At 46.4% G+C, this 26891-nt stretch overlaps 1 protein-coding gene across 3 annotated transcripts in view; it reads right to left on the reverse strand.

Annotated features, from left to right (window-relative positions):
• The window catches only part of LOC136587207 (sodium channel protein type 5 subunit alpha-like), a 509047-nt gene that overhangs the window by 92298 nt on the left and 389858 nt on the right, over positions 1-26891 (reverse strand). For all 3 annotated transcript variants that reach the window (XM_066585757.1, XM_066585756.1, XM_066585758.1), the window contains 2 exons: positions 23704-23858; positions 19752-19925 (listed from right to left, as the gene is read on the reverse strand). In XM_066585757.1, coding sequence (XP_066441854.1) covers positions 19752-19925; positions 23704-23858 — 329 coding nt within the window. The remainder of the gene's footprint in view (positions 1-19751; positions 19926-23703; positions 23859-26891) is intronic.

Genomic DNA, 26891 nt, shown 5'->3' on the forward strand with positions numbered 1-26891 from the left:
TCATTACACTATAAACGGGCACAGGGTGTCAGGAGCAGGTGCCGTATTCTACCTCAACTCATGGAACATGGTTTGGACAGCAACAAATGTCCGCAAGAACAGGACTGACTTACAAGGTATTTCAATCTGGGATATCAGTCTTCAATTACCTCCAAGCCTTAGTGGCATGGGCAGGGGCAGCATGAGGGTGACCATCAATGTTCTGTCTTTAAACCCTTCTGCACAACCAATTGCAGGTGAAGATGGGTAAAGTAAATACACTGTCCCACTAAACGGATTTGGACACCTCTATCGGTATAATGAATCATGTCCTAAATAGAGATGAGTGAACATACTCGTCCGAGCTTGATATTCGTGCGAATATTAGGGTGTTCGGGATGCTCGTTACTCGTAACGAGCACCACGCGGTGTTCCGGTTACTTTCAGTTTCCTCTCTGAGACGTTAGCGCGCTTTTCTGGCCAATTGAAAGACAGGGAAGGCATTACAACTTCCCCCCTGTGACGTTCAAGCCCTATACCACCCCACTGCAGTGAGTGGCTGGGGCGATCAGATGTCACCCGAGTATAAAAGTCGGCCCCTCCCGCGGCTCGCCACACCTGCCTTGTGAGTTAGCTGAGGGAAAGTACTGCTGGTGCCGGAGCTGCTGTAGGGAGAGCGTTAGGAGTCAGTGTAGGCTTCAAGAACCCCAACGGTCCTTCTCAGGGCCACATCTACTAGTGTGCAATACTGTGGAGGCTGCTGTTAGCAGTGTTGCACAAATTTATTTTTTTTCAAAATCGGCTGTCTGCAGAGCATTGCGCCCTGCAGTAATACTACAGGGACAGAATTGTGTAGGCAGGGCCAGAAGACATATATTATTGATTGAATATACGCAGTGGGCCCTCCATTTCCCAAAAAGGGAAACATTCAATTTGTCCTGCAGGCTTGCGCCAATTTATTTCCTGCCTGGGAAAAGTCTCCGCTGTGCTGCACTTCATATAACTGCATTTCTGTGCAACACATATCTTATCTGATTGAATATAGTCAGTGGGCCTTTTCTTTTTAAAAAAAGGGAAACATTCTATGTGCCCTGCCTCTGACAGTCCTCAGCGTTCTGTGTACGTGTGTGGTGGGTGGAGATAGTAAACAAATCATACGCAGCCAGCTACGTTTAACAGCAGGCTTGCGCCAATTTATTTCCTGCCTGGGAAATCAAATCACTGGTAATACACCATGCTGAGGGGTAGGGGTAGGCCTATAGGACGTGGACGCGGGCGAGGACGCGGAGGCCCAAGTCAGGGTGTGGGCACAGGCCGAGCCAGTGCGGTGGCCAGGGGTAGAGGCAGGGCCAGACCGAATAATCCACCAACTGTTTCCCAAAGTGCCCCCTCGCGCCATGCCACCCTGCACAGGTCAAGGTGATCTACGGTGTGGCAGTTTTTCACAGAGACGCCTGACGACCGACGAACAGTGGTGTGCAACCTTTGTCGCGCCAAGATCAGCTGGGGAGGCACCACCACCAGCATGCGCAGGCATATGATGGCCAAGCACCCCACAAGGTGGGACGATGCCCGTTCACCGCCTCTGGTTTGCACCACTGCCTCTCCCCCTGTGCCCCAACCTGCCACTGAGATCCAACCCCCCTCTGAGGACACAGGCACTACCGTCTCCTGGCCTGCACCCACACCCTCACCTCCGCTGTCCTCGGCCCCATCCAGCAATGTCTCTCAGCGTAGCGTCCAGACGTCGCTAGCGCCACAGTTTGAGCGCAAGCGCAAGTACGACGCCACGCACCCGCACGCTCAAGCGTTAAACGTGCACATTGCCAAATTGATCAGCCTAGAGATGCTGCTGTATAGGCTTGTGGAAACGGAGGCTTTCAAAAGCATGATGGCGGCGGCGGCCCCGCGCTACTCGGTTCCCAGTCGCCACTACTTTTCCCGATGTGCCGTCCCAGGCCTGCACGACCACGTCTCCCGCAACATTGTACGCGCCCTCAGCAACGCGGTTACTGCCAAGGTCCACTTAACAACAGACACGTGGACAAGCACAGGCGGGCAGGGCCACTATATCTCCCTGACGGCACATTGGGTGAATTTAGTGGAGGCTGGGACAGAGTCAGAGCCTGGAACCACTCACGTCCTACCCACCCCCCGAATTGCGTGCCCCAGCTCGGTGGTGGTATCTGCGGGGGTGTATGCTTCCTCCACTAAACCACCCTCCTCCTCCTCCTACGCAACCTCTGTCTCGCAATGAAGATGTGTCAGCAGCAGCATGTCGCCAGCAGTCGGTGTCGCGCGGCGTGGCAGCACAGCGGTGGGCAAGCGTCAGCAGGCCGTGCTGAAACTACTCAGCTTAGGAGAGAAGAGGCACACGGCCCACGAACTGCTGCAAGGTCTGACAGAGCAGACCGACCGCTGGCTTGCGCCGCTGAGCCTCCAACCTGGCATGGTCGTGTGTGACAACGGCCGTAAGCTAGTGGCGGCTCTGCAGCTCGGCAGCCTCACGCACGTGCCATGCCTGGCCCATGTGTTTAATTTGGTGGTTCAGCGCTTTCTGAAAAGCTACCCCCACTTGTCATACCTGCTTGGAAAGGTGCGCCGGATGTGCGCACATTTCCGCAAATCACACACGCACGCTGCCACCCTGCAGACACTGCAACATCGGTTTAATCTGCCAGTGCACCGACTGCTGTGCGACATGCCCACACAGTGGAACTCTACGCTCCACATGTTGGCCAGACTCTATGAGCAGCGTAGAGCTATAGTGGAATACCAACTCCAACATGGGCGGCGCAGTGGGAGTCAGCCTCCTCAATTCTTTACAGAAGAGTGGGCCTGGTTGGCAGCCATCTGCCAGGTCCTTGGAAAATTTGAGGAGTCTACCCAGATGGTGAGCGGGGATGCTGCAATCATTAGCGTCACCATTCCTCTGCTATGCATCTTGAGAAGTTCCCTGCAAAGCATAAAGGCAGACGCTTTGCGCTCGGAAACAGAGGCGGGGGAAGACAGTATGTCGCTGGATAGTCAGAGCACCCGCCTGTCTATATCTCAGCGCGTTCAGGAGGAGGAGGAGGAGCATGAGGAGGATGAGGAGGAGGGGGAAGAGACAGCTTGGGCCGCTGCTGACGGTACCCATGCTGCTTGCCTGTCATCCTGTCAGCGTGTATGGCCTGAGGAGGAGGAAGAGGAGGAGGAGGAGGATCCTGAAAGTGATCTTCCTAGTGAAGACAGCCATGTGTTGCGTACAGCTACCCTGGCACACATGGCTGACTTCATGTTAGGATGCCTTTCTCGTGACCCTCGCGTTACACGCATTCTGGCCACTACGGATTACTGGGTGTACACACTGCTCGATCCACGGTATAAGGAGAACCTTTGCACTCTCATTCCCGAAGAGGAAAGGGGTTCGAGAATGATGCTATACCACAGGGCGCTGGTGGACAAACTGATGGTAAACTTCCCATCCGACAGCACTAGTGGCAGAAGGCGCAGTTACGAGGGCCAGGTAGCAGGGGAGGCGCAGACATCAGGCAGCATGTACAGCGCAGGCAGGGGAACATTCTCCAAGGCCTTTGCCAGCTTTATGGCTCCTCAGCAAGACTGTGTCACCGCTCCCCAGTGAAGGCTGAGTCGGCGGGAGCACTGTGAAAGGATGGTGAGGGAGTACGTAGCCGATCGCACGACCGTCCTCCGTGACGTCTCTGCCACCTACAACTACTGGGTGTCGAAGCTGGACACGTGGCCTGAACTAGCGCTGTATGCCCTGGAGGTGCTTGCTTGTCCTGCGGCTAGCGTCTTGTCAGAGAGTGTGTTTAGTGTGGCTGGGGGAATCATCACGGATAAGCGTACCCACCTGTCAACCGACAGTGCCGACAGGCTAACACTCATCAAGATGAACAAAGGCTGGATTTCCCCAGACTTCTCTTCTCCACCAGCGGACAGCAGCGATACCTAAGCAATACGTAGGCTGCACCCGCGGATGGAAGCTACGTTCTCTCTCACCATCCAAAACGGGGACATTTCTGCTTCATCAATCTGTGTCTAATATTCCTCCTCCTCCTCCTGCTCCTCCTCCTGAAACCTCACGTAATCACGCCGAACGGGCAATTTTTCTTAGGGCCACAAGGCTCACTCATATAATTTTTCTAAACAATTTTAATATGTTTCAATGCTCTTAAAAGCGTTGAAACTTTAACTTGAACCAATTTTTCGTTACACTGGGCTGCCTCCAGGCCTAGTTACCACTTAAGCCACATTAACCAAAGCGATTAATGGGTTTCACCTGCCCTCTTGGTGGGCCATGGCCAATTTTTTTGGATGTACATTAGTACTGTTGGTACAGCAATTTTTGTGGGCCCTCGCCTACAGTGTAATCAAATGAATTTTTAGCCCACCTGCATTACAGCTGACGTTACATCCGCTGTGTTGGGCAATGCAATGGGATATTTTTATGTACCGCCGGTGGGTTCCAGGGAGCCACCCATGCTGTAGGTGCACACTGAGTTTAACCTACATGTGTCCACTTGTAAAGAACCCCAGTCTGACTGGGGCATGCAGTGTGGGCCGAAGCCCACCTGCATTAAACATGACATTACTACCTCAGCTGTGTTGGGCAATGCAATGGGATATTTTTATGTACCGCCGGTGGGTTCCAGGGAGCCACCCATGTTGTCGGTCCACAGGGACTTCACAATAGGGAGTTGTACCTGCCTGTGTCTATGAATTAAAAACCGCGGTCTGACTGGGGCATGCAGACACCTTGACAGAATGAATAGTGTGTGGCACATAGGTTCCCCATTGCTATGCCCACGTGTGCAGCTCCTGATAGCGGTGTCACAGGATTATATTTCTCATTGCTTCTGTACAGCATTGTGGGCTATCGCCCCGCCCCTTTTAAAGAGGGTCGCTGCCTAGCCGTGCCAACCCTCTGCAGTGTGTGCCTGCGGTTCCTCGTCATGGCAGACGCACTTGTAAATAGACATGAGGGTGGTGTGGCATGAGTGCAGCTGAAGGCTGCGCAGGGACACTTTAGTGTGCGCTGTGGACACTGGGTCGTGGGGGGGGGAAGGGGGGGTTGGGCAGCATGTAACCCAGGAGAAGTGGCAGCGGAGTGTCATGCAGACAGTGATTGTGCTTTGTTGGAGGTAGTGTGGTGCTTAGCTAAGGTATCCATTACTAATGAGGGCTTTTCAGAAGTAAAAGTTGTTGGGAGGGGGGGGGCCCACTCTTGCCGGTATTGTGGCTTAATAGTGGGACCTGTGAACTTGATATGCAGCCCAACATGTAGCCCCTCGCCTGCCCTATCCGTTGCTGTGTCGTTCCCATCACTTTCTTGAATTTCCCAGATTTTCACACATGAAAACCTTAGCGAGCATCGGCGAAATACAAAAATGCTCGGGTCGCCCATTGACTTCAATGGGGTTCGTTACTCGAATCGAACCCTCGAGCATTGCGAAAATTTCGTCCCGAGTAACGAGCACCCAAGCATTTTGGTGCTCGCTCATCTCTAGTCCTAAACCATGCTACATATGACGCAGGCCCTTGGAGGGGTCAGCCATAGTTTGTGATGGGAACTGCATTCTATTGGATCTACGGGTTATGCCGCTGCACACAAGCCGTCCATCACAGAGCACAACACATCTATAATGGGGCAAGGAGCATCATGATTGGACAGTTGAGGAATGGAAGAACGTTCTATGGAGAGACGAATCACGTTACTTCATCTTCACATCAGATGGACGTTCCTGGGTGTGGAGGATCCTGGGGAACGCCTTCTACCGGAGTGTGTTGTGCCAACAGTTATGTACAGTGCAGGTTCCGTTATGGTCGGGGATGTGTTACGTGGCATGGTCTCGGTCTGTTGGTTATAGTGACAAGAACCATGACCACGGAGGTGAACCCCGACCTTCTAGACAATAATGTGCTGCTGACAATGTGGTAATACTCTGGGAATGGCCGGCCATACTGCCAACAAGACAACGTGTTTTATGCTGGTTTGAGGATATGGATGTCCCACGTTTGGACCGGCTGCACAGAGTCCCGACTTGAACCTACTGAACATTTTTAGAACGAACTGGAATGTCGGGTCAGGAAATATGACTAGCATCCATCTTCATTAATAGAACTGTTTGCAGATGTTTGCAGGATGAATGGAGGGAAATAGCAGCTGAAGTGTATCAGACGTTAGTAGAAAGTATGCATATTAACATATGGAAATAAATACTACTTATGATTCTTGCTCGGGTGTCCCATGACATTTGGTTGGATACTGTAGTAGGGATTTATGAAGAGAGAGAAAGGCGGATACATGAGTGATAATCAATCCAACAACTGTTATGCTGTACTTAGTCTGCAACCAGCATTTTACTATGTAGACTAACCGTAATTATAGGTGGGGAAATATGAATAGAAAAATTACCACACTGTGCTTTCTTCGTTCTTTTTAACGAGTGCTGGCATGGCCCCAACATTGCCATTCTTTGGAGGCACATGCTGTATGCAAGTCCCCAACAAACCATCTGATGAGTGCTTTGCTTCCTGGAACTGGTCTAGGCTATATCTCCATTTGTTGCATGCATACCCCATCCTTTTCTTGATGACTGCCATCTTCAGGCCCTATTCATTCCACAGACATTTCGGACTACAAGCATACGCAGTGACATTCACTGTTGTGGGCAACGGCCTGAATGAAGTCCCGCACGTTCCTAGTGCAGGCAGTGAAAGGCATGGTGGCTCCAGCTCCCAAATGGAGACGTCAATTATCATGGAAGAGGTGGGGTTGAGTGCAACAAAGGTAGATGGCCCAAATATCTGTTCGCCCAACCATCAAGCCATGTAAAGGTGCCGCAGATTCATCGAAGCACAACAAAAAGAAATCCATCATTGTCAGTGGCACGTCCCATACACACGGGGGACCAGCTTCCTGACGTTGTATCGGGGGCAAAGGATGGTATGAATGATCGTTTGTGTTCCCTGATAGAGTCTGAAGGCCCTGTAGATGAACGCTGGTCTCGTTGATTGGCGGCTCATTTCAGGGCCTGGTTCTTCTCTGCATTTTGACCCAGAGATGTTGCTTTCTGCTGCGTTGAAAGAGACAAGAGATGTGCAGCGATGGGAGTCCTGGACAAATATCAGGTGAAGCCGCACTTAAAGCTCTCCATGTAACTCGCAGAAGGTTAATCATCTTCTTACTGTTAATCCCTCCGACACAATTAGATAGTAGCAGGGAATGATTTGCCAACAACACAAGATTAACGCAGCAGACTGATAAAACCAGCGCGTCTATGTGCATCTAAAATGGGATTTTTATTTAATGCCAATTTCACTGGCACTAAATAGGCTGACAACAGCTCCAGGGACAAATCAGCCAGCTAAAGAGACAGAAGACGTTAATAAGGGGTTGTCCCACAACCGCCTGTCAACTAGATGGGTTACAAAAGTCAGTCAGGAGGGGGCAGTCCCCGTGGGCATCCACTGTTGTTGAAAATGGAGACAATGCCCATTTGCTGTTTATGTTCGCCAGTAAATAGTACATTAGGAAACACCCTCAAATGGGCTCATTCAGCAAATTCCAAAACTCCCATTCAGCTCTATAGGTCATTTTGTTCTTGGCTACTGCTGAGGGAATTTTTGATTCGGTTTTGTTCAGTTGGATCACCAATCCTTTACAAAAAGTTTGATTCAGTCCAAATTAGTTTGAACCAAACCGGATGTCCCCTGAAAGAGGTGTATCACACTGTCTAAGAGCTGGGCGGCTTTTATGTTCAGGACTAGCGTTGAGCGAACCAAGCCAGTGAAATCCTGTTTTCAGTAGAAGCTCGGATCACATTCATGCTGACTGGACTTTTAGCAAAGTTCTAACCCAAATAGGGTTCCACTGGTTCAGTTCAATCAACACTTTTCTAGGTAACAGTGGCAGACCCCTCACCTAACTGATTATCATACCTGTCTGATTAACAGGTTACAAGGGGTTGTGATATATGGCAGCCCCATTCATCTGGTCCCTTTCAGTCGAGCATGCACACGTTCTCAACACAGGAGGGGAGAAGGCAGCGGCCAGGGAATTTTCTTTCTTCCCTCCCCAAAAACAAAAGCAGCAGGCATGTTGACATCATGATTCTTCTCTCCACTAACCCATGCCCTCAGGTGAGAGTTGGGAGGCTGCCAGAGACATTAGATGGTCAGACAATCAAGGCCAAATCAATGGGCTCATTCAATAGACATCTACTATATAGGATGTAGTCAAATAGATGGATCCAGCCCTACAGCTCAATACTGGTGTCCTAAAATAACAATAGCATACTTGAATAGGAAGGCATGGATGCACTACACTATGGTATAGCACACGGGCCCCTGGGGGTCCCAGAATATGGATTTCTATATTTTCTGTAGCCTCTGTAATAGAAAGTGTAAAACCCAATTACAAAGTTGAAGTTCGGCGTCTCTCTAAGTCCGCTGGGACTAAATTAAGCTAAGCGTACTTGAAGTAGCTTCCTTCTGCCACCAGTATTGAGATATAGCACTGTATCCATCTTTTTGTCTACATCCTATATATTAGATGTCTATCAGATGTGCCTTTAGAAGCTCCAACCTCCACTCATGTTTAGATAGAGAGCAGAGTTTGAGGGGTGGGTAATGTTTCTCCTTGTGGAGAGCACCACAAGGATGTAGGGAAACTAATAGACCACGCAATGCTTCCTGGGAAAAAGCTATGCAAATGAGTGATGGAATAATCCTCCACAGCGCTAGCTATTGGAAGGTAACTACCCTATGAGTCAATCTCCAACCCTTAAAGAGGCCTGAGTTAGGATGTAAGCCAAAGCAGGCGGCAGTTTCAGAGTTCTTGCCCCTCATCAGACATTATCCTATCACTCATTGGTTACATGACAGGTAATGCGGATATACTGACACTTAGTGTAACTGCCGCCTATGATATAGTTAAACCCTCTCGCTTTTATTTGCACTTTTCTAAGACTCTTTAAGACGAGACGCTCCGTAACCATCTCCTTACTTCACCCTGAAGGCAGATCTCCACAATCCCGACTCTTCATCTCTTAAACTCTATAATGCCGGTAATTTCCTCTTTATAGATTCCAGTTTTCAGCGTCCGACAGATTGTACACGCAAAATGCTTCAGCGAAACAGCTCAATCAATGTGAATAACCAGCCAGAAGTAAATCTGCTCCGGGACGTCTGACAAGTTCGGGGCCGTCGGGGGAATCGCATCTTAACAAAGTACATTTGGCAGAGCTGGAGCGATAAAGGGAAGCTTAGAGAGGCTTATTCTAACAAACACATTATTATCTCGCTTCACTAAAGTCTAAAACAGCGGATGAAGAATCATTCCTCGCTTTGTTCCTCTGCGCTATTATACGGAATAACATTTATAAAATGCGCTTCTCAAGCATGAACGCCGCCGCCGGGGCCGCAGGAGGAAAGAGGCCTTACATAAGATGGTGAATACCGCATATGCCGAATGGACACTTTATTAGAGACCCCCATCCAGTAGCACGTTGGACCTACTTAGAACAGCAGTAACTCATCATGGTGTAAATTCCACTTGGTGAGGAAATCATTCTGCAGTAATACTGGCCCCTGTGGACAGGAAGATTCTTACAGGTCTGGACATGTTCTGAGCAGCTGACAGGAAGGGGTCAGAGATCCATGCTGTTGTGCAAAATTCTGACCTCCCATCAGCAACATAAATCTGGAGGTAACTGACAGAGCGATTTTCTTCCAATAGTTAAAATGGTAAAAGTGGCGTCACACTTGTACGCGGATCACGCTTGTACGCGGATCACGCTTGTACGCGGATCACGCTTGTACGCGGATCACGCTTGTACGCGGATCACGCTTGTACGCGGATCACACTTGTACGCGGATCACACTTGTGCGCGGATCACACTTGTGCACGGATCACACTTGTGCACGGATCACGCTTGTGCGCGGATCACGCTTGTGCGCGGATCACGCTTGTACGCGGATCACGCTTGTACGCGGATCACACTGGTACGCGGATCACGCTTGTACGCGGATCACGCTTGTGCGCGGATCACGCTTGTACGCGGATCACGCTTGTACGCGGATCACGCTTGTACGCGGATCACCCTGGTACGCGGATCACACTTGTACGCGGATCACACTTGTACGCGGATCACACTTGTACGCGGATCACACTTGTACGCGGATCACACTTGTGCGCAGATCACACTTGTGCGCAGATCACACTTGTGCGCGGATCACACTTGTACGCAGATCACACTTGTACGCAGATCACACTTGTGCGCGGATCACACTTGTGCGCAGATCACACTTGTACGCGGATCACACTTGTACGCGGATCACACTTGTACGCGGATCACACTTGTACGCGGATCACGCTTGTACGCGGATCACGCTTGTACGCGGATCACGCTTGTACGCGGATCACGCTTGTACGCGGATCACACTTGTACGCGGATCACACTTGTACGCGGATCACACTTGTACGCGGATCACACTTGTACGCGGATCACACTTGTACGCGGATCACATTTGCACGCGAGTGTGATTTTTTTTTTTTGCTCCTATTGGAATTAACGGACAATTCTTGAGCAGGAATTGCCCCAAAATAGGAGATGCAGTCATTTCACTACCTGGAACGATGGATCCAAGAGAAAAACTGCTCATGTGAATAAACAAATAATGCGAGAGTTCCATTCATATTGCATTCAGATGGAAGTCATGTGTGAATATCGCCCGTGCATATGCACCCTTAGGTCTCCCACCCACTAGCGTTTTTACAAGTGGCGTCACACTTGTACGCGGATCACTCTTGTACGCGGATCACGCTTGTACGCGGATCACACTTGTACGCGGATCACACTTGTACGCGGATCACACTTGTACGCGGATCACACTTGTACGCAGATCACACTTGTGCGCGGATCACACTGGTACGCGGATCACACTGGTACGCGGATCACACTTGTACGCGGATCACACTTGTACGCGGATCACACTTGTACGCGGATCACACTTGTACGCGGATCACACTTGTACGCGGATCACACTTGTACGCGGATCACACTTGTGCGCGGAACACACTTGTGCGCGGATCACGCTTGTGCGCGGATCACGCTTGTACGCGGATCACGCTTGTACGCGGATCACACTTGTACGCGGATCACACTTGTACGCGGATCACACTTGTGCGCGGATCACACTGGTACGCGGATCACACTGGTACGCGGATCACACTGGTACGCGGATCACACTTGTACGCGGATCACACTTGTACGCGGATCACACTTGTACGCGGATCACACTTGTACGCGGATCACACTTGTGCGCGGATCACACTTATACGCGGATCACGCTTGTACGCGGATCACGCTTGTACGCGGATCACGCTTGTACGCGGATCACTCTTGTACGCGGATCACGCTTGTACGCGGATCACACTTGTACGCAGATCACACTTGTGCGCGGATCACACTTGTGCGCGGATCACACTTGTACGCGGATCACACTTGTACGCGGATCACACTTGTACGCGGATCACACTTGTACGCGGATCACACTTGTACGCGGATCACACTTGTACGCGGATCACACTTGTACGCGGATCACACTTGTGCGCGGATCACACTTGTACGCGGATCACACTTGTACGCGGATCACACTTGTGCGCGGATCACACTTGTACGCGGATCACGCTTGTACGCGGATCACTCTTGTACGCGGATCACGCTTGTACGCAGATCACACTTGTACGCAGATCACACTTGTGCGCAGATCACACTTGTACGCGGATCACACTTGTACGCGGATCACATTTGCATGCGAGTGTGATTTTTTTTTTTTTGCTCCTATTGGAATTAACGGACAATTCTTGAGCAGGAATTGCCCCAAAATAGGAGATGCAGTCATTTCACTACCTGGAACGATGGATCCAAGAGAAAAACTGCTCATGTGAATAAACAAATAATGCGAGAGTTCCATTCATATTGCATTCAGATGAAAGTCATGTGTGAATATCGCCCGTGCATATGCACCCTTAGGGCTCCCAGCCACTAGCGTTTTTTCTCCATTGCGCTGCGAGAGTAAGTGAAAACTCTCGCAGAGCAGTGCGAGAAATCGCAGCGATATCGCTGCAACAGTCTTTTCAATGGGGCCAGCTGTGGCAGAAGTCAGTGGCATGCTATCCCATTGCTTCCAATGGGATCGGCACTGCTGCCGATCCCATTGAAAGCAGTGGTTTCTGACAAGCCCTGCAGAATGATTATCGGAGAAGGGCTTGAAATATTAGCCCTTCCCTGATAATCATAAAAAAGTGGTTAAAAAAATAATTAAAAAGTTACTCACCTCTCCTGCTGTCAGCCGCGTCCTCCGGCTGGCTCCCCAGCACTGCTGTCCAGCACTTTCAGCAGATGGGGATTTAAAAATCCCCGCCTACTGAAAGAGCTGTGCGGATTGGCTGAGGGCTCAGCCAATAGCAGCTACTGCTTAGCTATTGGCTGAGCGCTCAGCCAATGACAGATAGCTCTTAGCTATTCATTCATGAATAGCAATATCTTAGCTATTCATGAATGAATAGCTAAGAGCTATCTGCCACGGGGATGAAGGAAACTCCTGCCACAGGAGAATTGCATGGCAGTAGAGAAAAAACGCCAGTGGGTGGGAGCCCTTAGACACAGTGTTGCTGGAACTGCTGGTCTATTGCTACCCCCATCAATGCTAAGGAACAACACATTGTGCATTTGGATACATTCGTTGGAGCACCAGTGTTGCATTCAGCTGCTCTAGACTTTGCAGTGCCTGTTCATCAGAACGAATCCTGACATCCTCCTCTGACCCCTTTCAGCGATGCGTTGCTTCCGTCCACAGAGTTCCCTTTCGCTGAATGTTTTTTTTCGATCACACCATTCTCTGTATACTCTCCACACCATTACAAGGGAAAACCCCATGTGGTTGGCAGTGACATCCCAGCCCTGGCTAGTCCAGCACTGATGACCGGACCTCGGTGGAAGTCGCTGAGATCGCTGGATTCTCCCATCTAATGTGGATTCACACTGAAACTGACCACAGAAAACTTGTCATGTGACTTTATGCCGCACTCCGGGGTCACGGGGAGAATGTCCATACAGGGTAGCGCCAATCATAAAAGGGTCTAATAAATGGGCCATTCAGTGTAGAATGTACATTCTTCTTTTAGACAGTTTTGATAAATGAGTTCCACTGAATGTTAATAGCTGTAGAGTTTTTTTTTTGGGGGGGGGAGGTGTAATAAGGGATTGTGCACCGTATAATACTTAAAGGGAACCTGTCAGTAGTTTTGGGGGTATTAAACCACCGGCAGTTATTTCCCGTTGTAAACACCAGCGGTGACATGTTCCTACCAGATCAAATACCTACCAGACAGAAAGAGTTTATCTTGGATGGTATTAAATTCATCTTGGCCCACAATTATTTTACATTCAATAAACAATTTTACATCCAAGAAAGGGGGACCGCCATGGGTACCAAATTCGCGCCTGCTTATGCAAATTTGTTTATGGGGGCCTTCGAGGAGCATATAGATAAACACAACATCATGTTTTATCATCGTTATATAGACGATATTATCCTGATATGGAAAGGGAAAGAACTGGAGCTAACACAATTTATTTCACAACTAAATGAAAATGAAAGTGGTTTGCAGTTTACGGCCAACTTTAGTGAAGTCTCCGCCACCTTCCTGGATATTGACATTTTCATTCATGATGATCAGATTGAGACTACCACACACTTCAAAAAAACTGACATGAACAGCTACTTGGACTATAAGAGCTGTCATGCCAAAACTTGGAAGAATAACATTCCCTTCGGCCAGTTTATAAGGGTGAAGAGAAATTGTACTAAAATAGAGGAATTTGAAAAGCAAGCAAAAATTCTGAAGAACCGCTTCATAGAGAAAGGGTATCCAATGGGCCTGGTGAAAGCAGCGTACGAAAAAGCAAGTATTTATAATGGAAAAGTAAAAAAGGCCTTGGAAGGGAAAGGTGATGAAAAAGAGAGTAAAACGATTAGATTCATCACCAAATATAATAATCAACATAGCTGCATACGGAAGATTCTATATAAACATTGGAATCTTCTGAAAGAAGATCCCTTTCTTCAGAAAATTCTTCCAACAAATCCCTGTATTACCTTCCGGAGAAACAGGACTGTGAAAAACATGGTAGCCCCGTCCTGTCCATTTAGAAAAAGGAAAACTAAGGTTGAAAAATTGAAATTTCTAAATACGGACACTCTGAAGGGCTCATATAAATGTGGCCACTCCAGATGTAAATGCTGTCATTCCATCACACATGCGAGAAGAGAAATTTCAATTGACTCCGATAAACCCTCATATAAGATCAATTCATTTTTGAATTGTAACAGTTCTTACATTATATATCTCCTCGAATGCCCTTGCGGTCTCAGGTACATAGGCCGTACTATTAATCCTCTACGTATCCGCTTGAATAAACACCGCAGTAACATTCTCAATGGCTTTTTGAAGCATAGCGTCTCAAGACATTTCTTAGAAAAACATGACAAAGACCCCGCAGGGCTTAAAGTTACACCACTAGAGAAGATTAAGAGAGGTTCGGCCATACATTTAAAAACCAGAGAAATGTACTGGATCTTTAAATTAAAAACATTAACACCAAACGGCCTCAATGAAGTTTTAGAGAAAATCTAACCAGTGGGTAGAGCCCCTCTTTTTAGGCACTCTGAAAAGTTTTTATACATTTTTAGCTTGAATTGCATTTTTAGATTATGTGTTATTATATTATGTTATTGTTATACATGTGTTATATATTTATACATTGATTATTTATTTATTCTCGGACAGAGTATCTGTTCATCAACCATTGTACATACTGCCTGGTTAACCAATCGCTTTACTTTATTTATTAACATATAGAATCTATATCTCTTTTTTTTTTTTTTTTTGTGTGTTTTTTTTTTTTTTTTTTTTTTTTTTTTTTATATTATTATTATTATTTCACTCTTATATAGAAGTCTTTATTGCATTATACTCTGCAACCATTTATGTGAGTGGCTATACAGTAGTAGCCATTATGTTGCATTATGCTACAATGCTATATTGTTTTTTGACTTTAATTGTTATGAGGGCATTCTTAGGCAACCATAAGTTTCCCCACTAACCTAAAACACAGCTTGGTATTATATGTCAGGTATGACGTAAAAATGATACAGCATATGTCAGACTCCTGTACGCTGCAGCACATAGCATCATTATGCATGATGCACCATCATGTCAAATACCTGTATGTCAAAACATCTTAAGTATCTAGCGCCCTCACTTTTTCAATTTAAATTTTTATTTTTTAGAATTTATGATTCAGAATAGGTTCCTTTTTTTTTTTTTTTTTTTTTTTTTTTTTTTAAATTTTTTTTTTTAAATTTTTTTTAAAAATTTTTTTTAAAAATTTTTTTTTTTTTATTATTTTTTTTTTTTTTCATTTTTTTATTTTTTTTTAAATATTTTTTATTTTTTATTTTTTTTTTTTTTTTTTGATTGTAGGTTGGTATCCTAACTATAGACTATTACCATTATTATCCATGTTATCATATCCTGCCCCCCCGTTTCCTGGCTTTTTGGCATTGCCTTTAATAACAATATAATCATGGTGGCTCCTCTTTTTGGGGTCACTTCCCTCCCGCTCGGCAATTAGATTATTGCATTTGAGTACTACTGAAACGTTACTTCACTCTCTGACATTAGTGTGAGTTAGCTTAAATGAATGTCTCATCTTAGATACTTGATTAGTACATATAAAGTACGGCTACCAGATCACAATGTGCCGCTGATGTCATCAGTGCACGCCCGGATCACATGGTGCCGCTGATGTCATCAGTGCACGCCCAGCCTGGGGAATGCTGGACACACAGCACAGATGAACATGGGAGGGGTATGTCTTTTCTTAATTGTCTGTTCTTAACTGTGTATAAATATCTGCATTGTATATTGTTTTATATGTTAATGGCTTGAGAAAGGTGCTTTATTCTGCACCGAAACGCGTTGCCGTATTAAAAGTTCTGTTTGATTTCAACGACTGGAGAATCATCTGGTGACTTGAAGCTTAGCTTTATGCCTTGTGGTGGACACTCTGAGGAGGGGGCATTTGTGCATCATACCCCCCTCCTTCCAAGTAAGTGTTTCATCTCACCACTGTCTACACGTGAATTTGTCCTCAGTGTTTTTTTTCTGTGAGCGCGGATCTCCTTTTTCTGACAGTTTGTTTTTTCTCTCTTTCTTCATTATATCTGGGGGAGTTCTTCTTTTAGAACCCCCAGCCTGTATCTGCAGCTCTCCTTTATTTTGAAGGATTGGAGCACTGAGGAAAAGACACTTTGTGACCGCATCCACACAGCGTATCTTGTGTGGATTGGATCTACCTGTGGCGCTCTCCACTTTTTTCTACTTAGCATGCCATACGGGGAACACATGACGTCTCCAGCAGCTGGAGCTGAGGACGTCCATCCACATACAAGGGGGCATGTTTAGCAGTAGAGCGAGTGAGCGCCTCTCTGCGGCTCCATCTACAGATGGGAGTACCAGTGCACAGAGGTAATGGGGCCGTTTTAATCGTCACTATATGAAAGGAAGACTTCCTTCAACTCCTACAGATACAGATTAATAAGCCCAAATGTGAGTTAAAACTCTGCGCGGGTTCTGTAAGCGGTCTACACCCCCAAATCCCTAGTTTTGTTGTAATACGGTTAATGAGGTTTCCTTCCCAACTGGTTGTTATTGTGTGTTTTTAAGAATGGGGGGGGGGGCGGCACTCGGACGGCTGGGGAAACAGAAGAGGGGAGGGCACCAAGTTGGGTTAGTGAGGGGTCTCCAGTGGTCGTCTCCCTGGCTCCAACAGGCAGAATGTTGGCTTACAGGCTCTGTCTGCATCTCAATAAAGAAAGACACTTCAGAGCGGACCTCTCCATTACGGAAGGTAACCCAAGCCCCCCGTGGGGGTTAACTGCAGCTACCACAGAGACTTTGATATTTCTTTATGACAATACCCTGATCTTCTTCGAAAGGGACTTTGTGTCAAGACATCGTTACCGGTAAGACTTTGTTAGCTGTTTCCACAGAGACCTCTGTACTAAAATTTGTTTTGCACTGATGACCTAAATTGGGGAATCTCTTTAATAAATCCTTGTTTTGTTAACCACAAGCTAGTGGAAGAGTGCCAAGGAATCTGAGGGTATCATGGGCCCGAGAAACCCTCTCCAGTGCCACCACACAGGCGAAGACCCGGTGGGTCGCCGGTTCATTGCTACCTCCTACCTCTTTCCAAGAGGGCCCAAAACCAGTTGCCCTTCCATGCTCTTATACCAGCTTTTATCACCTGTCTATCCCTGCAGCAAGCCATCCAGCACTGAGCGGTAAGACGTGAGCATCCCAAGTAATGGAAAGTCAGAAACTCTGCACAATGGCGGTAGAAATTGAAGAGATGACGCACATTACTGTACGGGACAACTTTGAAGAAGATTCTCTGCAGTCCACATCACATGTTGGTTTCAACCACGCTGCCATTGCTCTTATACCCCTGAGGATGCTAAGATTATAGTGAAACATTTGGGTGGGGAGGTCTTAAACTAGAAAAACGTGCCCCCTGGTGGTGCCCCCGGTGGTGCCCCCTGGTAGTGCCCCCCAGTGGTGCCCCCCAGTGGTGCCCCCCGGTGGTGCCCCCCGGTAGTGCCCCCCAGTGGTGCCCCCCAGTGGTGCCCCCTGGTAGTGCCCCCTGTTATCGCACTCTATGATCTGGGCACGATAAAGTTGTTGGCGTGATGAATATCCCTGAGTGCTGTCCATACCTACGTCGTTTATGGTTATCGCACTCTGTGATCCACTGATATCTGACCAGCTTATAACATAAACTATAATGTAACGTTTGCTTGCTGGGATGACAGTGTGACAAATACAGCCACTATTGGGAGTGACAATCAGTTGGGTTCCATTGGCCCCCTCACGTATTACAGCTGTTTAGTGGTTCTGTGCATATTGAGAGAAGACCTTACCCCTAATTACCATGACTTTTATGCTAATCCCCGCTAGGAAGGATCTGTTATCTCTGTGCACTCTGAGAATCCTCTGTTCCTCTACTTTAAGACGATTGTACTGGAAAGGAATGTGACTTTGGTAACAGGAAAGATGCGAAACCGAATGGACATGGCATGCGGCTCCGCAGACGACCAGAAGGAGAAATCTCATGTATCTATTCAGAATGATCTCATCAAACCTCCCAGAGAGAGAAAGGGAAGACGTGCAGAAAGTCAGGAGACGGAATCTCAGTGCCAGAAAAGATCAGAAGAAGAAGTTACCGACAAACGGTCCTTACTGTACAGAACGTGGGAAGAAATCGGAGTCCCCCATTATGTAATCACCAAGGCTAAGGACTAATTCTTCCATCTCAGCGGCACAGAAGAATAAACTTATAACATTAAAGCTACACTTCCTGTGCTGTCCCCAAATCTTGTGTTACCCATGTGCATGCCCTACCTACACCCATGGAAACGTATGAGAATAGGACGTGAAGAGCCTAGTAGGCTATTAGGGGTCCAGGTGGGGTCCATGAGACACACATATAGAACATGGACCCAAATACACCTGTCTGAATTGGCCCGTTATTCAAGTCCTATGTGGGTCCACAACACATTAACTGATTGTAGGCCATATGTACGTCATGTGACCTCGATATACATTATAAGTTTGTCTTTTTTTCACTTTCCTTTGACATAGTCTTTCTTGAACGTGTGCAAAATAAATGAAAAACAAAGGGCCCAAAAGGAAGAAGAAGAAAGAAGGACAATGAAGAAAGAAGAAGAAAGAAGGACAATGAAGAAAGAAGAAGGAAGAAATGAAAATATGGATCTTTTTCATTCTTTGCGTTGTTTTCCTTCTCTTTCTTTCTTTACTAACTTTACCTTAGAAACACCTCTGAACTCCTCCGGCCGGGCTCACATGAGCGTACAAATCCCAGCATTGTACTGGCATAGGGAATCACAGATCCCCGCGGATTGCCTGCACATGTAGAGCGTATCTTACACACAATGTCATGCTGCTTCTCTAGATTTTACTTTCTTCTTATGGCTCCTAGCAACATGTATAAAAAGCTGTACATTCGCAATGTAATATAATATGCACTGTGTTCCGAATGTACCCATAGGAGACAATAAGGCTGCAGTCGTGTAATATGCGCTAAAATAGAACATGCTGCATTCTTTTTTACGCGGGTGATATACGCAAGTGTGAGAGGAACAATGAATATCTCTCACCGTGTATTATAAGCACATAATACGCAATACATATTGGTTCGTGTGAGCCCGGCCTTAGATACTCGCCTCGGTGCCCTAAGAGTGTTAAACAGGGCTTATTGCGGCTCCTAACAGTGTCAGACACCACTTATAGGAGGATTGGCGAAGTTAGAACTAATTTAAACCAAACAGAACTTTTTGCTAAAATTCAGAGAACTCGCCAAACCGAACTTTCCAAAAGTTTGTTCATCGCTAATTCTTATGTTGTAACTTTATGCTTCTGTGCCCCTAAGGTTCTATTCACACCTGGGGTCTCAGACTAAATCGTGCAGCATGTTGCCCACATGCCTGAAGCTGGACAGACCCTATTATAGCCAATGAGGTCCATGTGGTGCCGTCCAGATCCGGCACAAATAATTCATCTGACCGCAAGAAAACCAAATCTCAAGAACAATGGATGGACTTTAGATACTTACACCAACGATGAAGAAATCCAGCCAGCACCAAGCGTTGGTGAAGTACTTCTTAAAGCCATATGCCACCCATTTAAGAAGCATCTCAAGAACGAAGACGTATGTGAAGACCTTGTCCGCGTATTCCAGAACAACTTTTACCACTTTTTTCTGGTCAATGTAAATATCTTCAAAAGCCTGAAAAACAAAAAGCTGTCACACAAGTATCCGAGACACAAAGGGCCGCGCGCCGCCACGTAGAGCTGACACCAATTATCAACTCAAGTCCTGCTTTTTCATCCCCATGGCAACAGAGTTTTGCTAACTTGATAACTACATGGGGTTTTCTTTTTGACCTCTGGCTAAGTTATGACTAAGAGCGACAACTTTATGAAAAAAAGAACGCCTGCGCTGATAATAGCGGCATTTATTATTGCACCACTGATGAGGAGTACAAAGGGCAAAACTGGACATGAAAAATACAATCTGACAGGAGAGACGCCTCCAGATATACCGGAGAAATGAATCCTCCGAACATCTTTTACTCCTGAGATTGGTTTCCGTAATGCAGGATACCCCGATGACTGGACTCTATGGGGTCATTGATGACCCCCTCCCATGCACAGGTATAACGAAGCACTGGGATACTGTATATCACCCACAAAGGGATATTTTCCATATACTGAAGACTTGACTATCCACAACAATACTTGGTGAGATTATTTTTACGCAACACTGACGCAGCTGAAGAAGAAACTGATAAATACGGGATCAATGGGGGTCCGCTGGCTGAGATCCTCAGCGATCAAGAGAATGGCTGTTCCCCTAGGGAATGGAGCTGCCGTTCACATGCATGACCATTGCTCCATTCATTGTCTATGAAGATGGCCACCGCTCCATTCACTTTGGGGGCCACTTTTCTCATGATCGCTGGGGGTCCCAGCAGTTGGTCCCCCAACGATCATACATTTATCATCTAACTTGTGCAAAAATATGGACTATATCTGCTGAAAAGAGAGATTTTGATGGTATAGTACCTAATTCTTAAAGGGTTGTCCAGTTGTAAACTTTTAGGGGCCTATTAAATGAGAGCAAGCAGAGATCTTGAAAAACGAATGAACAGGCCGCATCTCTTTACACATTAGTGGAGAGAATCAGCTGTTACATATCATATAATGCTCTGACCATTAGTGCTGAGCGAACCAACCAAATCAGTAGAGCCCTGCTTAGAGGCAAACTTTGCAAAAATCCAAACCAAACTTTTAGCAAAGTTTTACCCAAATCAGGGTTCTACTGGTTGAGTTCAGCCAACACAAGTCGCGAACACAGATGTATAACACTAAGAGCCCTAAGCGCCCTGCATAGAGAATACGGGCTTTATGACTCTTAGGCCAGTTTTGCGCAGGTGTCGGTGTATTTATGCGCTCGTTCGCGCTGCGTATTTGTGCAACAAGAGTTGCATTTCTGCATGCGTATTTTACTGTATTTTTTGCGCGCGCAAAAGACCACGCAAGGATGTTCTCGTTTCCTTCGAGGCCGGAGACTCTGCTAGGTTTCCAGGTTATTATTTTTTGGTTCTCTTACCAACAAACCTCTGTCTGGAAAATAGCTATAGTTAGTGCTAGATCCAGAATAGTGGCTGTGACTGGGCAGTCCACGGTTATCTAAATGGGGTTTGTCTCCAGCCTTAGGCAGCTGAGGCTTAGCTGGCAATCTAAGGGCTGGGGGAAATCATTTGACATGTGCTATTCGGGTCATCAGAATGGGGATTGTAACCCATGTAGTGTAGATGACCCTCTAGCCAAGCACTAATAGGTACTGTCCCTATCACTGTCCCTAGCACTAATAGGTACTGTCCCTATCACTGTCCCTAGCACTAATAGGTACTGTCCCTATCACTGTCCCTAGCACTAATAGGTACTGTCCCTATCACTGTCCCTAGCACTAATAGGTACTGTCCCTAGCACTGTCCCTAGCACTAATAGGTACTGTCCCTAGCACTGATGTTTATCTGGACTATTTCTGGCTCTTGATTATTAGGGCTCCTGATGAGTTGCTTTCGCGACAGAAATGTGTTGAGCCATCTATCAATCCAATTCTACCTATTGAACCATACCGGTCTCTTAGTATTTGGGATTTCCCTCTGAATCTCTATAGATCTAACTCTGAGTTTGTCCTTGTTCATGTTTGGACCCCACTTCAGCCAACTAGAACTAAGGACTACTCTTGTGATCTATATTTCGTTAACCTGGAATACATCTAGAAATCCGGTGTTTAAGCAGACCTGATCGATATCCCTGTCTGCCACTGGACAAGCCTAGTTGTTTTGGACTGGGGCACGCACCTTTCTTATTCTGTCTTCAGGACTAGACTTGCCGGCAGTATTTTTTTCGGCAAGCCACTTCATTTTGGCCCTTTTTGCTGGTCATAGACTGGAATAAGCCTGCAGATTACCCACATTGACCAATGCTGTGTATTTGGTCCTCCATTACATTGTGATCCTATGGGCCACTAAAGCTAGGCTGACTATGGTGCTTGTCGCAATATTTTGGTTTTCATGAACTGTTTCTTTGTGAAGTCTTCTTCATTTTTATATATTTATCATTAAAAGTTACGTCTTCACATAGGAGTCCAGTCAGTGAAGGCTTAAGTCAGATACACGGGCGTAAGCGTATTTATATATGCATTTGCGTGATACGCGTTGCATTTTTGTGCGCATCTTTACATATTTTAATGTATGTTTTTCGCATGCATGCCCTGCGTATTTACATGTGTCCAGAAACATGCAGCCATGCGCCCTTTGATTTTAATGGTCAATTAAGTTTAAAATGGGCTAATTGGTTCGTAATATTCACCAAAGTAGAATATGCAGCATTTTTTTGTGCAACCAAAATGCGTGCAAGAATGCACATGTGGCCAAACCTATTGAAATCAGTGGGTTCTATTCACTGCATATTGCACGCATTTTATGTAGCTCAAATGTGTTTGTGTGAATAAGCCCTTACAAAGCATTATGCACCAATTTCAGGGATTTTGGTAAACTTTCAGTTCTGTTCAAAGTGATTAAAACTGGAGCAAACTTTTTTTGAAGTTTGGAAAACCAGCCAAACCAAACTTTTCAAAAGTTTGCTCATTTTAGTCAATGAGATTCCACCCGGGCTGGGCGTATCATAAAATCAGGCCAACGTCACCCATTTACAAGAGAGACAAGACCAGATAGAAGAACGATGACTTCAAATGATGTAACTAATATTGGGTGGACGCATCTACTTCTAAGATTGTGATGAGGGCCAATGTAGGAACAAGACATTTTCATTTAGATGAAGTATTGACTATATGTAAGGTACCTGGGCAGATCACTGGCATGGAAACTATGACCATCTGGGCTTTATGACCAAATTGTTAGTTATTACTTGCAAAAGCACGAAAAGAAATTATGTCCGCCACTGAATTTCCAGTCAACAGTTTCCAATAGGGTGCTGGAAGTGCTGTTTCTGGTCTGGGTCGATTTGGACCTAACTCTCTGCCTATCTGGGGCACCTTTCCGAGGTTGCCTGCAGATGGTATCTCTGGCAAGGCTAGACACTGTTACGCTGCCTCGATACTCAGGGGTATACGCCACAATGTATCTCCAGCAGTATGCTCAGTGTTTCTGTTATCGCACTCTTACTCAACTGCATCTCATAGGAAGAGGACACCTAATTTAATGTCTCCTTGGAAGCTGTGGGCAACGTGACCCAACGTCTTCTTATCCTCCCACTACCACTACAATAATGTCCAACCACTTTTGCTCATAGATGAATCGGTGTCCTCTCCCATGTAATGATACATTTAACCTACAAAGAAACATGTGCGCCCCATGGCGACCCGCTGATTGCTACGGCAGCTTGCTCTAGTGATGAGGTTGTCCAACTGAGATACATAAAAGATGAAATAAAGGATAATACGGCACATGATGAAAGATAGTAACACATACCAAAGCTCCGCTGCTGAGGAGGATCATGAAGATGATGAAACTCTCAAACCAGTTGTGTTCCACTATCCGGTAGCAAGTCTTCCTCACCTTCCACCACAGTTTACCAATTCCTGTTGTGATGTCCACTTTACAGCACGGACAGTACCGTAAGCATCCTAAAAAGTAAGAATATCCAATGAGGACTAGCTGAGGATATAGAATGTGGGAATATAACAGTATATCACTTGGGTTGGTGATGGCAGTATTGGAGCATTGTCTTAGGAATTGACTAGTAAGTTTGCTCTTTCTTTGCACTTTCTTATGGAATTTCTATGCACTTATAAAACTCTTCTTAAAGGGATTTCAAGGTCATTTATCACTGATCTTGTGTATTTATTAACATAGAAAGGATTGACTTGTATGGATCATATACATATCTGCCCTTATGGAGCAATGTCTGGGGGGAGCCGTCAGGTGTGCAGTATATCACATTCAATATATGTTTTAATTTCATACTATTATATTCCTCAAGTTATCTCATGCACTCCATACTACACATAGCTGTCTTAGTTCATTCCCATATACATCAGCTATTGCTGAACATGTGTGCACTATTCTACCAAAGGTAATTGGCCCCCTGAGCAAGAATCAATAGTAGGATTTATGTCCATATGTTACTACTTAGTGGGGCTCCCTCGGCCCTAATGACATTGGATACTCTCCTTGGCATACTTTTCTACTAACATCTGATTCACTTCAGCTGGTATTTCCCTCCAGTCATCCTGCAAACATCTAGCTAGTTCTCTCAAAGAAGATAGACGATGTTCACATTTCCTGACCGGACGTTCCAGTTTGTCCAAAAAAATGTTCATTAGGTTCTGATCGGGACTCTGCAGAAGGTCCAATCCTCGAACATCCATATCCTCAAACCAACATAAAACAACATTGTCTTGTTGGAAGTATGGCCGACCACTCGCTGGTTTCTTCCGGTAAGTTATTATTGTTTAACACTTCTCTCTGCTCTGGGCTCAGAGGTCTCGCAGCAGTGGCTTATTAGCTACTCTATCCAGGCTATATATTCCAGCTTTCCACCGATGCTCTTGCCAGTTGTTGTCTCTTCTCAGTGCAACTCTGGTGCTCTTCATGTGGATTGTGTCCTGGATGACCTTTGGCCCCTCGTCTGTAGTAACCCTCTCTTTGATTACTGGGTATCTGACCCGACTGCCTGACCATGCTGCTGTTTGACACATTTTGACCTATAGTTTCTCTCTGGTGTTCTGTTCGGTTTGTACCCGAGCTGGATTTAGTCTTGTGATTGTCTTGGATGCATATTCTGTAGACCCATTATTGACCTCAGGCATCTTATGGTTTATTCTCATCCTATCCTCCAAGTTTGTTGTCAGACATAACCAGGAAGCTGCTTGCAGGCAAGTCCAACTCTCCATTAGGATGAAGACCATGAGCGCTCAAAGACTTACCGATTAGACTGACCAGTGTTGGTCTTTTTAGATTTACGAGCTAGACCACTTCTAAAACACCTATCACATTTCTTTCACCATTTGCCCGGGATTTTCGATGATCAGTTGTTTGCTGGGCTGATGGGCTCTTTAATGGAGCGGATTTCTACAGGAAGCAGGCAGCTTTCTTCCCACTGCAGTGATCCAGCTTAGTATTCATTTCAATGAATTGGCCTGTAATACCAAGATTGGCCACTACAATGGGAACAGAGTAGTCCATTTCCTGAAGAAATCACCATCTAATTGGTGAGATTCCCTAGCGATAGACCCCCATTGTTCTATTATTGATGAACTATCCTGAGGCTAAGCCATTAACAGTTAATAATAGGACAACCCCTTTAAATAAATGTCTTATTTCCTGGTAATGCATACAACTTTAATCGACAAACCAGAGGAGAACAGATCCAGGTGGTTCGAGCTATTCCGCTTTACAATGTAAACGTATTCCCTGACATGTCATGCCATAATAGAGGAAACGTTGGTCTGTACGGCTTTACAATGTCATTATCAGCTCAGCCTACTGCATGTGATATCCCACCATAAAGAGGTAAGTCATGTCATAAGCAGCATCAACAACTCGCTGCCCGTGGGCAGAATATTTAAGAATACTATTGTTTTCCATCCATTTATTGCTTTCATATTTCACAATACGTTTTAGGTGCAATCTAAGAGAACAGCCAACACCCGCTGACATGGTACGGGAGGCCAAGAAGTGATTTAGAAGGACACCATCATCAGGGCACACAGTCAACTGCTTTAAGGCAAAGGGTTACCTCTGGGGAAACTTTAAAAATCTTTATGAAATGCATTGAAAAAAAACGACCCAACACCTCTCCGGAGTTGTCGATGTCAGTAAATTCATACATTCCCCATGAGACTGTAAGGGGGGGTAGCAGTGCCCCACTCCCCCTCATAGATAGCAGCACGCAGCCACTATCACTGCGACAGCCGGATGCAAGTTCAAGCCCCGTTACTCAGCCGGAAGGGGGAGCGGGGCTTGAAGCAAGAGTGCTAAAGCTCTGCTGCACAACCCTGCTCTCTACTGGCCAAAGCCACAGCCGGGGAGTGGAGGCAAGTCAGAAGAGTCTAGGTGCTTCAGGCACCATGTTGGAGCTCCCTTGGCTGCACCATTTTGGGTGTCTCAATGAAGCTTGAGCAGGATGCTTTATCTCCCATAGGATGCCAGTGGTAATGCAACTAGCATGTCCCTGCTCAGAAGATCAGCATCTTGATAGGAAAATGAGCACTGATAATCCCACCCCCCAAGCACGGGAGAAGGTTTGGAGCCCTACTGGAGCATATATAAGGGCTAGAGCTGCGTCACAGCTTCAGACTCTCATAGAGACAGACAGAGCCCCAGGTGGACCGGCAGCTCTACCAGAGAGTCCTGCAGGCAGTTCAGCAGAGGATGGTCCACCAGCATCTGCAGCATTTTGCAGCTTCTTAGGTGGGGCTATAGCGAGCTGCATCACCAAGGGCCCCTGATTTCCTGGGGACTGAAGCATGGGACAGCGATAGAACCCCTGGGGTGAAGCTCCCCACAGCATGGAGCAGGGGCAGACTCCCTCCCGCAGTCTCGGTGCAGAAGCCAAGCAGCAAACGCCTGGAAGGAACCACAAGCAGGAAAGAGACAGGACAAGAACTGCAGTGTCAGTGTGTTAATAGTCCTGGAAGTGCGTAGCATTAAACTCC

Source organism: Eleutherodactylus coqui, chromosome 12 (assembly GCF_035609145.1).
Source record: "Eleutherodactylus coqui strain aEleCoq1 chromosome 12, aEleCoq1.hap1, whole genome shotgun sequence".
In the NCBI taxonomy this organism is placed as follows: domain Eukaryota; kingdom Metazoa; phylum Chordata; class Amphibia; order Anura; family Eleutherodactylidae; genus Eleutherodactylus; species Eleutherodactylus coqui.